The sequence below is a fragment of the Coenobita brevimanus genome, chromosome 23 (assembly GCF_032717465.1).
Source record: "Coenobita brevimanus isolate Jiangsu-jjx chromosome 23, ASM3271746v2, whole genome shotgun sequence".
Classification (NCBI taxonomy): Eukaryota; Metazoa; Arthropoda; class Malacostraca; order Decapoda; family Coenobitidae; genus Coenobita; species Coenobita brevimanus.
The window spans coordinates 37,931,795-37,947,566 of NC_136976.1; the positions used below are offsets into that span (position 1 = coordinate 37,931,795).

General features: G+C 44.8%; 1 protein-coding gene across 1 annotated transcript in view; it reads left to right on the plus strand.

Moving 5' to 3' along the window:
• The window catches only part of LOC145392677 (epidermal retinol dehydrogenase 2-like), a 150,504-nt gene that overhangs the window by 72,758 nt on the left and 61,974 nt on the right, over positions 1-15,772 (plus strand). Inside the window, exons 3-5 of the mRNA XM_080266988.1 lie at positions 14,853-14,977; positions 15,137-15,247; positions 15,480-15,641. Coding sequence (XP_080123114.1) covers positions 14,853-14,977; positions 15,137-15,247; positions 15,480-15,641 — 398 coding nt within the window. The remainder of the gene's footprint in view (positions 1-14,852; positions 14,978-15,136; positions 15,248-15,479; positions 15,642-15,772) is intronic.

A 15,772-nucleotide genomic window follows, 5' to 3' on the forward strand; every position in this document is an offset into this window, starting at 1 on the left:
AGAGGAAAATGTGTAAAAGAAGTGGAAAGTAGAGTGACACAAGGAAGAAAAGTAGTTGGTGCAATGAAAGCCTTGATAAGAAACAGTGGCTTGAGTGTTGCAGCTGCACGAGGCTTACATGAAGGAGTGTTAGGGCCAACTTTAACGTACGGATGTGAGACTATGGTTTGGCATGAATATGAAAAGTCAAGAGTAAGAGCAGTGGAGATGGGACTGCTGAGGAATGTATGTGGAGTACAGAGGGTGAATAGGATACGAAATAATGTGATTCGTGTAAGATAAGAAGTGCAGAAGTGTGGACACCAGAATTGAAGAGAATGTACTGAGATGGTATGGTCATATGGAGAGAATGGATAACAATAGAGTGGTGAAAAAGGCATATCTGAGTGAATTTGAAGGAGGGAGGTGGTGAGGTAGGCCAAGGAGAAGGTGGAGAAATATGGTGGACGAGTGTGTGAGGAAGAGAGGTTTGGAAGTTGGTGAGGCTGGGGAACTGACAAGAGATCGAGCTGACTGGATGGTTGTGAGAAGTGCATGATCAGGGATTTGGCACCCTTTTTTAACGTGACAGCTTCCGGATTTCTTTGTCGGATATGTGTATGTGAAGCTACAGAACTTGATGAATGTTTTTGACATATCCGATAGAGCCAGGATTCCGGGGGCTTGAATGATGAGTGAATGAAAGCGTGGCCCATTGGATTGGGCAAATTTGGGCTGTCTGGACATTGCTACTCACCACCGTGCCCTAGGGTGGGAAAGGAGGTCCGGATGATGATGATGATGATATCACATAAAACAATAAACGTCAAGGACACACCACAAAACGGAGCCTTATGTGGCAATAACCACACCGGGGTTCAGTTGCGGGATATCGCAGGAGAATCCTTGCAGATGCAATGCGGATGTGGTTACATTCTCAGCGGGTGTGCTGTGGATGAGGTTGTATTTTATACACTGTGGTACAAGTGTGGAATTTGTACAATTAATATGAATGAGAAAGAGTGAAATGTGACAAGCAGAGTAAAAATATTTCAATGGTATTGCCATAAAATTATTGTAATTCCTTTCTTGTTTAAATTTTTATTTCTGTGTCATGCTTTACTTTAGAAATATGGAAAAGAGTCTACTGTAATGCATACTGGATATGCATATGCTTGCTCTTTGTTATTTAATGTGTAGCGATAAGTACAGTATGTGGATGGTGGCTGCAGTGCAACTTGTGGGATTCTATTCTTCTGGTGTGGTGCAGGTGTTGTTCTGTGTCCTGCGGGTGTGGTGCAGGTGCAGACAATGTTTTGTGGATGCGGTGCAGGTGCGGGTCCAAGACAGCTAAAATTCTTCAGTTGTGGTGCAGATGCTTTTATAACACTGCGGTTGCAGTGCAGGTGTGGATCCAGATACTGCCACAAAACTATGTACCAAACAACTATAGGAAGAAGTTTGCATAAACTCTAAAACTGATTGAGGAAGTCTGCTTTCTCAGCAAACGGGGTACTCCTCGCATGATACACTTCTCCTCTCCAAGGGTTGAGGAGAGAAGTTAAGGCCCCTTCTCCCGCCCTAAATGCTCAAGGGCCGTCAAGGCTTCCATGGATTAGCTAAAATAGTATATCTAATGGCCTCATATTAAAGGATAAAGTGCAGAGCGATCAGACTTGTTGACAGCTCAGCAGTAAAAACTGAAGCTGGGAAGGGTAGGGTGCCATGTTGGCCAAAATAAGGGAATACAACCCCAGAGGCGGTGGCAGAATCGGTAGAGAGGCGGCCTGCAGTCCAAATGGACCCAGGTTCAAATCCCGGCTGGGGCAGGGAACAGTTTAAGGATTTGAATTTCATTAAAAGCAGACTTTTCTGATCTGCCAGATGACCCGCCGACATGTCATAAAAGTACCCCCGCTAATACCAGTACTCCAGTCCTGTGTGAGACAGCCCTAGCATGTATTCAGTATGGATGGTGGGTGTTAGCACCGAAGTGGTGACATGTGGAGATGTAGGAGGATTACTGGGCCCCAAGGAGGACTGCTGTGACTTGAGAATAGGCCCTGAAGCCTTTGCCCAGAGTCGGACATGTAAAAAAAAAAAATCAAATGCCAGGATCAGATTTTGAGCCATCGGTAAAAACTGAGACAGACCCAGTATAGAGGGCAGCATGAGCTAAAAACTAGGTGTGAACCACCACATCTGATGCCACATCCTTTGAGTTCATGATATACCGGCAAAATCTGAACTCCAGTAACACCAAGGGCGGAGTTAAAGATATCCCTATGCTCAAGACTGAAGTATGTGGAAGGCTGAAGTCAGACATGACTTCTTTTCCTCTATAAAAGGGGGCAACGAAATCGCAGATGGAGATCATAAAATGGGTGCTGGGCACAACTAAAAACACAGCCATGTTTTGGGATCTCATGAAGTCTCTGGGCTCTGTACCAGCACCTCACAATATGAGACCGAAGCCGTAGCTCCAGCCCTATTACCTGTGCATCCTCAAACAGGCTTGGGATAGGGAGATAGGGAAGGTGCAAAATGCTCCTGTAGCTAAATGACAGCTTGCCTGATTAACATAGTCTAAGATGCGTAGCTTGGCAGGAGTGGCTGAGAAGTACACCTCGCAACCATACTCCATCTTGAACAACACAACAGCTCGGTGGAGCAGGAGGGCACATTACTTAGCACCTCATCTACAGTAATATGGACCAGAGCCTTAAAAGGTTCAAAATCTTATAGAAAAAGACTTAATCTGCTTTTAATGTGGGACCCAAGTAAGACGGAGGTCAAAAGTTGAGGCCTAAAAACCTCACTTCCATACATGTAATATTTTGGCCGTGTTGAAAAAAAAAAAAAAAAAAAATCTGGTCCAGGATGCACCCTACATAATTGGCAGAGGTGCATTCCAATGATCTTGAAAGAGTAGAATCTAAAACAGCACTTCTGATCCCCAGTAAAAGCCTTATCTACTGCAAGTTATGGTCCGCACTCCGCCACCGACATAATGGGATGTGGCAAACGAGACAGAGAAGTCATCCAAAAAGGGGAAGTTCTTCGCTTCCTCCAGTAGGACCTCCACAATCCCAGTAATTGCAACAGCAAATAATGCCACACACAAAACGCTCCCCTGTGGCACACCCTCCTCCTGAGTGTACACGGGAGAGAGCTCACATCCCACACACCTGAAACTTCCTCTCAGAGAAAAAGTTCTGAATAAAAATGTGTAAGTGGCCCCGAAGACCATAAAAATGGAGATTGAGTAAAATACTGTGACGCCAGGCTGTGACATATGCCTTCAAAAAAAAAAAAAAAAAAAAAAAAAAAGTTACATAGCATTGTGTGGATCAGTTGCTGTGCAGACGGACAACTCAAGGTGGAAAAGATTATCCTTGGTGGATGTCATCTGCTAAACCCACGATGGGATTCTTAAAAAAAAATAAAAAAAATAAATAAGATGTGCAAACAAAGACAAAAGTCGTGTGAAATTTGGTGAAAAAATCTACGGAAAGGCTCAAGTTTTGGTGCACTCTGCTTTGTGGTATACAGAAGGTTGGTAGCACTGAATGAGATGTCATTTGCTCCAGGTGAGAAACCTGTGGATGCGAACATATTTTTGGTAACCAAACAGAACTTATCTATATATTGTGTTTTTCCGACCACTTGATGCATAGAAACAGTTTCTCATGTGTTCTACCATGTCAGCAACACAGCAGTTCAGTTAGCTAAAGAACTGTCCTGAAATCACTTCTCCTTTATTCATTTAACTTCTACTTAGCTCAGGTTGATAATCATGAGATGTGATTGTCATTTTCTGTCAGTGTTATTTAAAAAAAAAAAATGTCCGAACTATATTACATATCAGGATAGTTACTGTATAATGGTAATCGAATGTTTTGGTAGAATGTTTTGGTAGGAGTGGCAAAATGAATCCCACATACTGGAGTTCGAACACATAACTCGGAAGACCAAAGTCTTCACACAACTATTCTTCGGCTTCATTCTAGGTGCAATTCGTCTCTTATGGCCCTGTAGTGGTGTGGTAACACGGGGGCGACCTGAACGATGACAATTCTCTCTTGTGCCTTCTTCCTGAAATCACCTAATCTATCTTTCTACGGTTCTGCTTACACCGAAAGTTTGGATTATCTATTCGGGATTCTCTCCCCCTAAATAAAAGTAGATCCTGCCACCACTCATTTCCTTAGTAGGTGGATGCATGTTGCTTGCCCTCCATACCAAGGTATTTACAATGCCTGCTTATGTTTTTTTGTGAGATGAATGATGTTACGGCCAGGCGATCATCGCCTGACTGAATATGATTCACATTTCGTCCTTGGATGCAGCAGGTTTTGCCAATCGATGTTAAGGCTTCGGAATTTCGTAGGTTCATTTATACCATCATCCCATCACCAACAGATACGAAGCTTAAGGAAGTCAGGCTAGCCAACTAGCAGAGCTCTCATAATGTTTCATGTGTTTCACTTAATCTTCAAACAAAACAGTGACACAACGTTTGTCTTTGATTGTACATTCACCATCTTTTCAAATAGGTTGCAGTTGTAGAATGTCAGAGAGACTGGGCGAAAAGTGGACACAACGGACTGGTTCTTCCCTGGCGTAGGGATCAGGAGGATTATCGCCAGTCGCCAGTTAGCTGGCATCACCCTCTGCCCCCCCCCCCTCCCCCGCATCATGTTGAACAAGACCAATAATAAATCCATGGAGTCCTTCCCTCAGATGAAAAATCATGGAATACGGAATACCATCGCGTCCGGAGCCGTGTCCTTGCAGGATGTAAAGGCAGCTCTCATTTCCCTCATTGTAAATGAGGTTTTGTAAGTCTTCCCTACTGGCGACTGAAAATTCAGCCCAAATCTCTCCTGATGCACATGGTCAGCAAAATATGGCACTGGAGGATCCCTCTTGGAAACAGTATAAGAATGTTCAGCAACTGAAGTAGCAATTCCCCAAGATTTTCATACATTATACCCACTGATCCTCAGCATTGGTGGGTTTGATGAATATTTCCCTTGTATCTTTTACACCCCCATTGAGACCTCAAACAATGGAGTTGAAAAGTTAATGGTAGAAACGTAGTCTATCCAAGAGCTACACTGTGCATTTTTTGTGGTCTACCTATATTCCACAGAGGCACGGCGGGCGTACTTCTTTAAGAACTTGCTCTGTCTGTGATCACGGAAATGAGAGTTTGCAGCTCTGTAGGCTTTGCGAGCTGCTGCACACTTCCTGCTCCACCATAACACAGGCCTACGAAAGTAGCCAGTTGTTCTGGGAATTGCCCTCACACCTGCCTGGTGAAGAGTAAGGGCGAAACTCATTACAGCTTCGTCAACACAATGAAACTCCTCCATCCGTGACTGAGGAACACTTAAGTCTTGAAAAACGTAACAGTCTGTTTGGTCCAGACACCAGCAAGGAACCCATAGCGTGGTGGAATACCAACTTCGTGTAGTAAAACTGGGTAGTGGCCACTACCATGGAGGCCACGAAAGACCGTCTATCTATCTATCTATCTGTCTGTCTACCTATTGCCAGACGCCTTAATCCCGTAAGGGGTGGCCACAAACAAATCTCCTCCATTTTGCTCTGTCTCCCACCATTTCACTGCCCTGCTCCCAGTTCACACAACCCTCTCTCATAGATATAGCTCTCCACTCCATCCCTCCATCTCATCGATTCCCTCCCCCTCCCCCTCTCCACCTCTCATATACTCTTTCCTTGTTAGTCTGGAGCTCCCCATCCTTTCCACATGGCCAAACCAGCTCAGTGTACTTCTTCTAACGCTTTCTGTCACATCCACATCCACACCACAATGCTCCTTCACTTTCTCACCTCTCAGTCTGTCTCTCCATGTAACCCCAAATGCTCCTCTCAAATAGCTCTTTTCCACTGCTCTCTTGACTTGTGTCCTTCCAACAAGATCCAAGGTTCATTTCCATATGCTGGAGTTGGTATCACAATAATATCATGCAGCGACTTTTTTACTTCCATGCTCACTTCCTTATTTCTTATCACTGCTTTCAAAGAACCAACAACCTTTCTTCTTTGTTGTACCCTTTCAAGCACTTCACCCTCCAAACTTCCATCCTTACACATCACACTACCCAAGTATTTAAATGCACTCACGTTTTCCATTTCCTCATCGTCCAACCTCACTGTACATTCAGTGGCTTCATTTCACTCGAAGACCATAACTTTACTCCTCCCTATACACCTTCAGTTTCCGTTTGTAATATACTCTCTCAAACTCATTCAACAAGCCTTGCAGTTCCTCTTCGCCTTCACATAACTACCCATTATCATCTGCAAACAACAGTACAGGAAGTTTCCAAACTCTGCCCTCTCTCATTAGGGCCGCTCCAACATCCACTGCCCTACCTTGTATATCTTTTATAACCCTATCCATATACAGATTGAGTAACCAAGGAGACATGACACATCCCTGTTTCAATCCAACATTCAAATAGAAATATTCACTCAGTTTGCTATCCACATGCACTGCAGCCTTAGCACCCTCGTGCATACTCTTTACGGCATTCAACAACTTCCCATTTATACCATAATCTTAATAGTTTCCACATTTCATGTCTATCCATCGTCATATGCTTTCTCCAAATCCATGAAGGTCGCATACAACGTCTTTCCCTTCGTTAGAAACTTTTTCATTGAAGACCTACGAATGAATATTATCTGATCTATACAACCTTTTCCCTTCCTAAAACCTCCGTTTTCCTCTCGAACTAACTCCTCTGTTCTTTCCCAAACTCTGTCAGTAAGTATCCTACCATATACTTACACGATGAAGACAAATGCCTCTATGATTACCACACACTTCTTTTTTCCCCTTTTCCTTCGTACAGGGGAATAATTATACCTGATTTCCAATCCTCTGGGACTCTACCTTCCTCTCAGGGCAATCTGCACATCTTACACATCCATTCTACTACTGTCTCTCCCCCATGCTTCAGCATTTCACCACACCCTCCATCAATTCCTGGGGCTTTCGCCATTTTGACGTTCTTCATTGCTTCCACCACTTCCATCCTACTGATCTCTTCCTTGCATCTCACCTCCCTCCTTCTCCCACCCATTCCCCAGCCACTTGTACACGCATTATTTTCATTCTCTATGTTAAACAGTTCCTTAAAGCGTTCTCTCCATCTGCTCACTACTCACTTTTTCTCTCTTCTCCACTAGCAGCCTACCATTATTATCATTCACTTCCCATCTAACGTTTTTATCACCCTGTCTAACTCTCTTTATCTCCTTCCAAAACATTTTCGTACATTCCCTCCACTTTACATTCAGATTCCTTCCAAATTCCTGATCCACTCTCTTCTTCCTCTCTCTTACTAGTCTTTTCACCTCTCTCTTCCTCTCTACATATAACCCTTTCTCTTCTGTCTCTCAACTTCCTCCGTGCCCTTGCTTCCCATCCATTCATCATAAATTATATTTTCTTTTGTGCCACAGTTTTCTCACCTCTTAATTCCACCATGCTGTTCTTTGCCCTCCTTTTCATCTTCTCTGCACCTCACACACCACCTGTCATGCTGCACAGATTTCTTCTGTGAATATCTTGCACACACCTTCCACCTCCCCCATCTGCTCCAAATCATATTTGCCCAACTGCTCCTCCATTTCTTTCTTATATTCTGGCTTTTTTTCCACAAGAGACGCTGCACATAAAATCCAGTGCTCAGATAGGCGAAGACAGGGTGAGATCAGTGGCTGAAATGGTGCCAGTCTGTACTTGTAAGTGTGTAGGATCCCCTGTGTTGATGATGCAGAGATCCCCAGTCCTTCACCACTGACAAGCAAGTCCCTTCTTGGATTGGATATCACATCCCCCCCCCAAAGGTTGCTTTCTGTTTAAATCCCCTAAGGAGAAAGAGTGGTCGGAGCAGCTGGTGAGCCAATCCATCAAGGTCCTCCGGAAGGATAGTGTATTTGGCAGCAAATATACTTTACCCATTATGTATCTCCTCCTCAGGTGCAGTTGAACTGCCATTGTCTGGAGGGGAGACTGCAGGGATAATGATGTGAAAGGCACATCAGAAAAGCAGAAGATGGTACAGTCTCCTTGTGACCACTTTCAGGGTGTTGGGGTGAGAATATACTAGCATATTCCCTGGGTGGAGAAACTGTCTGGTCCCTCAACAAAGTCTCCTGCAGGCAAGCATAGACTGGGTGGGTCTCAGCTAACAGTGGATGAAGCTTTTCCTAAATGCCTTTGAGGCCTTTACAGTTCCACTGTAGGATTAGCAGTGTTTTTCATTAGTTTAGGGCAAGCTTTTGGAGCAGTCCAATTCTTCATTGGATGGAGGACCCGTCTGTCTGGAGCCACTGGTAGTGGGTGCCGATGGTGACTCGGGGCCCAACAGCTAACTTATTCTTGGCAGCTGATACTGGTGAAGCAGCAACGTGCTGTTCTTCCTCTTCCTTTCACCCTCACCTAAATGCCACCTTTCAAGTGGTGACAAGTGTTGCAAACAGATTTCTTGAAAAGTGCTAAAATAAACAGTAAAATGAACTAAGTTATAGGTGAACAGTTCAAACTTTCACGCTAAACTGGACTTCAAAACACACTAGATATGGAGCAAAATCTACGATTTTTTTTCATGCTAATTAGCAACATTTTTGGGGATGAAGCAAGGGTGACTGAAGGTGGTGCAACTGATCCAGACTTGTAGCCTCCTCAGTGATAGCCTTAACAGGGGCAGCCATATTACTTCGAGTCACAACCCCATTTTGTAGGGCAGCAGCAGTCCCCTTGCCTTGAAGGTTAGGCTCACAAGATGCACAAGGTGGCGCGTGCATCTGGCTGTTGATGTGCTCCACCCAGGCCTTGGATGCAGATTAGCCATGTGCAGGAACATGTGGAAGGGTGGAGGCAGCCCCACACATGGATAATCTCACAGTTATTGCCACCAGATACTCCCTGATCAGGATTCTCGTAGCAGCTGAGTGCTTTGAGAGGCAAGTAGAGCAACATGATTCATTCTGCTACATTGTTGGGCATCGTGGTGAAGTGACAGCTAAAACAAAGATGAACCCAGGGCACATAAACAGCCCCCTGACCCTATACTTTGCCTCCACAAAAGAAATCCACTCACAGGTTTGGACTGATAAGATTTAATTTTCAAATATATAATGGTCACGTTAACGAAGCTGGATAAGCACCACTACAGTTCACATGAGAGGGGTTTGAGCAATCTCTTTATGACACTCACCACCATAATTGATACACACTTGTGGGAGGCCCTGCAACTTTCAACAACAGAACTGACTGACATGCCAAAACCTCTGGCAGTGGAAACCTACTCGACTTTGGCTCGTAGTCCTTGATTCGGAAACAGTATAGTAAGCTGCCTCAAAGAAATCGTGCAGTGTCAGCAGATCAAACGTCAAAATAAAAGATGTTGTGTCTCTACTGATCCCGTTTACCTTCTTGATCCAACTTTCACCATTCCCTGATATGCCAGTTCCTCCAGGAGGTCCTCATCTGAGTATCTAAGGAAATCCTTTGAGTTGACTACTCTCTGGGTCTGGTTCAGGATGGTGTGCTGGGCAACCAGTACTTCTTTGGAAGCCAAATCTTTGATGACACAGATGCTGTCACTCTCATCAGCATCTCTGGTCTCAACAAGGAGAGACCCATTTACCTGTAGGACAACCTCTGGGGATGATCTATAAGCTCTGACCAGGCCATGATGGACTTTGAGCGCCCTCTGGTCTCAGAATGAAGTATCACAGGCCAGCTTCAAGGCAAAGAATTTTTCATAATCATCTGGCACAGACACGAGGCATCGTCTGAATGGTGGAACTGAACGTTTTCTTAGAGGTATTGGTGCCTTTCCCTCGAGATCTAATGTCATCTTTACTACTAGTAGCCAGAAAGGATTCAGTCGTCACTACAGCGGACATTGTTAGGAGTGTTCTGCAAGCATTCCACAACCCCTGGAGCCTCAGGAAGGATCACAAGCTCTTGAGATGGGGAGGAGTCATTTGAGGATCCAGTAGACTTCACTTCCCCCATCCTGTCCCCACCATGAAGGCCAGCAACTGGAGGCTAAACGGCAGGTCTTAGAATACGTGACCTCCAGGGGTAGCGGAGGAGTATACACAGGTAACCACCACAGCCAACAACGGAGCAGGACCAATGGAGTGCCAGGCCATGTAGTGCCTTCTTAGCCCAAACCAAAAATGATCAGCCTATTAACTTGGTTGGACCTCACTAAGCTGCCAGTCTAGCTGGACCAGGCAACTAAAGAGGTGAATTGCTGGCTACAGGGTGCCGTGTGCAGTATCAGTCATCTACCAGGCTACCTGTCTCTTTAACATCACAGGACACCATGCATGGAAAACACCTGGTGAGGCAACATCCCTGTCCTAAATCCCCATCCACACTAAGGGTCATGCAGCACACTTTGTTGCGAGTCACGTTGCCCAACTCGTGTTGCTGAGGCCGGTAATATCCATACTAGTACAATGGGCAGTATGGGAACTGCAGAGCTTCGAGTGGAGAACGATGGACACCAACATAGCAGCAGTTCAAGAGACTGATGCGAAACATTGTGGCACTGTGTTGTGCCAAAAAGAAAAAGAAATAGGAATAAGAAGATGTGGTGCAAGCATTATTTGCTCTCAGGAGAAGCTAGGCGACTACTGAGCACATAGCAGCACATGCTGTCACAATGAAATACCCTTTGGCCAGACTTGCCAGACGCTCGCAGCACAGATCCTCCATGGCACAACAATCCCAGTTGGGCAGTATGCTGTGCGCGTGCTGCCTGACCCTTAGTGTGAGGACGGGACATAGATGACCAGGGCAGGGGACATCGGCACCACAAGCAAGCCCCTTTACCAGGTGATGAGGGGGGAGCACTTGGTCCACGAGATCGATGGATATCAATCCCAGTGAGGCAGTCATGCCACCAAGAGAGCGGATGCCAGTGAACACACTTCAAGCCTCATCATTGCTACAAGGTAGCTCCACTTCTGTGGGGATGTGGTGTGGTGTAACGAGTGGTGTGGTATTGTATGGTGACTGGTGTGTTGTGGTGAGCACCGTGGTATGGTATGATGAGTTGTCTGGTGTGATTTCAGTGTTTGGTGAGGTGCGGTGTGACTTTGTGTGGTGTGGTGTGATGTATGATGTGATGCACTACGGTGTCATGGATAGTGGTATGGTATGGTGTGGTGTGGCGAGTGGTGTGATATGGTTAGTGGTGTGGTGAGAGGTGTGGTGTAGTGTGGTGAGTAGTGTGGTGTGGTGTGGTCTGGTATGGTGAGTGGTATGTGTGATGCGATATGTGTGGTGAGGTGTGCTGTGCTATGGTTACTTTTGTGGCGAGGTATGATGTGGCTTAGTGTGGTATGGTGTGGTGTGACAACTTCTGTGGTGAGGTGTGATTTTGCATGGTGTGGCGTGGTTGGTGTGGTTGGTGTGGTGTGTCATGATGTCCTGTGGTGCAGTGAGTGGTGGTGTGGTGTGTGGTGTGACGAATGGAGTGGTAGAGTGGATGGTGTGGTGTGGTGTGATATGGTGAATGGTGTGATGTGGTGAGTGGTGTGGTGTAGTGTGGTGTGGTGTGGTGAGTGGTGTAGTGTGGTGTGGTTTGGTGAGTGGTTTGGTTTGGTGGGTGGTGTGGTGTGGTGAGTGGTGTGATGTGGTGTAGTGTGGTGTGGTGTTATATTGTGTTATGGTATGGCCTAGTGTTTGTGGTGTGTGGTGTAGTGGTGGTGTGATATGGTGTGGTGTATTACGTGGTGTGGAGTGGTGTAATGTGGTGGCTACTGTGGTGTGGTGATTGGCTTAGTGTGGTGTGGTATACTGCGGTGAGGGTGTGATGTAGAGAGTGGTGTGGTGTGGAGAGTGGTGTGCTGTGTGTTGTTGTGCGTGATGAGTGGTGTGATGTGGTTTGATGTTGCTTGGTGGGTAGTATAGTGTGTGGCATGACATGTGGTGTGGTGTGGTGAGATGTGGTGAATGTGGTGAACGATGTGATGTGGTGAATGTTATGGTATGAATAGTTTGTTGTGGTGTGGTATACTGTAGTTGTGTGATGCTGGTGTGGTACTTGGTGTTTTATTGTGTGGTGCAGTGTGATGTGGTGTGGTGTAGTATGGTGTAGTGTAGTGTGGTTCGGTGTGGTGTAATGTAATGTGGTTCGGTGTGGTGTGGCGTGGTGTGGTGTGGTGTAGTGTGGTTCGGTGTGGTGTGGTGAGGGGTATGGTGAGTGGTGTGGTACGGTTTTGTGGTGACTGGTATGATGTGGTGATGTAATGTGATGAGTGTGGTGCAGTTATGGTATGGTGTGGTGTGATGTGGTGAGGCGTATTATGTAGTATGGAGTGGTGTAATGTGGTAAATAGCGTTGTGTGGTGATTGGTTTGGTGTGTTTACTGAGGTGTGGTGATTGGTTTAGTGTGGTGTGGTATAATGTGAGCGGTGTGATGTGGTGTAATGTGAGTTGTGGTGTGGTATGGTGTGATGTAATGAATAGTGTAGTGTGGTGTGGTATGGTGTACTGTAGTGTGGTGTGGTGTGGTGTGTGGTGTAATGTGTGGTGAGTGGTGTGGTGTGGTGAATGGTGTGGTGTGGTGAGTGGTGTGGTGTGGTGGGTGGTGTGGTGTGATGTGGTGAGTGGTGTGATGTGTGATGTGGTGAATGGTGTGATGTGGTGAGTGGTGTGATGTAGTGTAATATGAGTGGTGTGGTGTGGTGAGGTGTGATGTAGTGTGGTGTGGTGAGGTGTGATGTGGTATAATATGGTGAGTGGTGTGATGTGGTTAGGTATGATATGGTGTAATGTGGTGAGGTGTGATGTGTAATGTGGTGAGTGGTGTAATGTGGTGAGTGGTGTGATGTAGTGCGGCGTGCTGAATGATGTGATATGGTGAGTGGTGTGATGTGATGTGGTGTGATGAGGTAATGTGGTGAGCGGTGTGGTGTGGTGTAATGTGATGAGTGATATGGTGTGGTGTGGTGTGATTTAAGGTGGTGAGTGGCGTGGTGTGGTGTGGCGATGTGTGGTGTACTTCGGTGACTGGTGTGATGTACCGTGGTGAGTGGTGTGGTGAGATGTACTGTGGTGTGGTGTGGTGTGGTGTGGTGTGGTGTGATGTAAGTTTCTGGGTTACTTGATGCGTACCTGCCGAGGCCAGCCTGACTGAGGTGCACTGGCCGTCGATGCTTTGTAGAGTAAAAGTGTGGGCAGTGAGTGTGGGGGTTGTCGTTACCTCATATCACAAGTGGTGCAGTTATCTCTGTTGAGTCTCTTGCCACAAGTGACAGCTGCGGGTGGCAAAGATCCTACTTATTTAAAGAATAAAACAACTTTCCTTACAAGTATAACTTTCATTGTATCTGGAGATAATGAACGAGGTCTGAGTAACAGCAGTGAAGAAATATTTGTTCTAATAGGATCATCATATTTATAAATAGCGTGTTTTTGCATACTGAAAATAAAAGTTCTACAGGTTTAAACTGCATGTGTAGAGTATTTGTTTAGTCATTCCCACGAAGATCATGCATCTGTGCTCCTGGTTTCTGTGAACAACCATCCATCTTACCTTCGCAGTGTTTTCCAGGGTTGGCAGTGCAGTAATTGTCACCTCTGCTGTTAAGCAAAACTTTTTTTTTTTTTTTTTTTTGCACATTAACTCAACCCTTTATTTTGTCTTGACTTCCGGTTTTTCTGTCGAGTATATTTTATTTGGTCCGAATGTTTTTTATTTTTTTAATGTTTCTTGGGCCATTATAAACAACAACAACAAAAAATCATTTGTACAGTGGGATCTTTATTGTTTTCCAGCCTCTCAGTTAACACTCGAGTTGTTTTCGCAGCAGCCAAAATCCTGTGTGATAGTTATTGCAATATCTGCATTATTTCTAGCACTGCAGTCACCATCTCGTCTTCAGAATCAGAGGACTCAGAGGATGAATGTTTGGTTTATCTTTAGCAAGAAGGCACATGGTTGGTTGTGGTTCTTCGATATGATTTACATACTGCTTACATTTTTTTTTTTAATAGCATTAAAGAAATCAGTGTTTATAATTATCAGTTAAAAATAATAAGAAATATGAATACTGTTGTCACTGACGCCAAAACAACTTACAACGGCATCTTTCCCATTGTTATATAAAACAATAGGATATACTCTATTAGGGTGGAGTACACTTAGCGAATGGACGTGAACAAACACTAGCGACCGTGGGTGCCATGTGTGACCGATCTGGCGGGCATAATCAAACTTGAACTAGCCTATATAAATGTTTGAATGGGCGTCAATAATTCATCTTTTCCTTGAAGAGCCAAAATAGATGACAATAATGCAGAACATGCAGCTACCTGCTATTCCTTTGACTTTCTGGTATGACCGTTGCTGAAGCTTATCCTACTAGGATAATCCCATGACATGGCCGAATATTCACGGGAGCATAAGCGATCATATAAGGGAATGTTACGAATGCTTTTTCAGCCGTGTAAATCACCCTTAAGTGAAAGCAAATTTTCGAAGTATTTAATGGTTGCACCAGTACCCCCGGTACCACAGGACCGATCTTTAACACTAAGGGCTGGTGCTACGCAACCCTGGCCGCCTGCACCCATCATTAGGACGACCCCCACCCCCTAGCTGGCCGTATTAGTCCGGGATGGAAAGGGTGATACAGGTGCACCAAACGTGGGAAAGCATCTCAGTCTTGGTCGTGATGCCAGATCGTGAGTATGCAGGCAAGTGTATATGATTTTTATACTAACGATCAGAATCGTTCTTTCACTTTTCCAGAATTATTTGAAGCATATTCTTCATATACACTACTTATAGTGTATCCATAGGTAATGATGAGACGGTGCGGCAAGTGGTGGCCTCTGGCGGTAGGTGTCGGGCTTACACTGTGGATCTATGTGATCGTCATGCCATTTACGCTGCTGCTGCGAAGGTCAAGCAGGAGGTGGGCAAGGTCAGTCCTCCATATTTCGTACCTCTTTTCCTTCGGCTTTAAATGGTTTCAAAATACCAATATGCGTAGTTATTACTGTGAACTATTTTGATGCTTTATTTCATAGGAATAAGTAGCATCAAGTGTTACCATTGTGATAGAGGCAGCGGTATCTTACAGGTGGACATCTTGGTGAACAATGCTGGAGTTGTCACTGGCAAGAATCTTCTCGACTGTCCAGATGAAAGTATAATCAGGACCTTCCAGGTGAACTCCATCTGTCACTTTTGGGTGAGTCTCACTCTGATATTATACTCTTATATCACTTTGCGTAATTCCTTTTATGGATGTTAAATTTTTTTCCTTTGGCCAATGAATGACAACTGTAGCTGATAATACGGGGACAGAATAACAGAAATAGGTAAATCAGAAATATTTTATGATAAATAATGTTCTGTACACACGATGTTACTGAACAAGTGAGGAAACTCCAATAGATACTGAATTGTGATGTTGGTGACAGACTGTTAAGGCGTTCCTTGGCGATATGATGGTGCGCAACAAAGGCCACATCGTCACGATCGCCTCAATGGCCGGTAAGACTCCCTTAAATGGTCTGGTTGATTACTGCTCCTCCAAGTATGCGGCTGTCGGCTTTGACGAGAGTCTGCGACTCGAACTAAAGGTGAGCTTCGTATATGCAAGTAATTAATACACTGTTAGTTTCTTTTATTTTATTTATGAAAAGTAACTTAAATATGAGATACTTCATTATTTGCATATATATATATATATATATATATATATATATATATA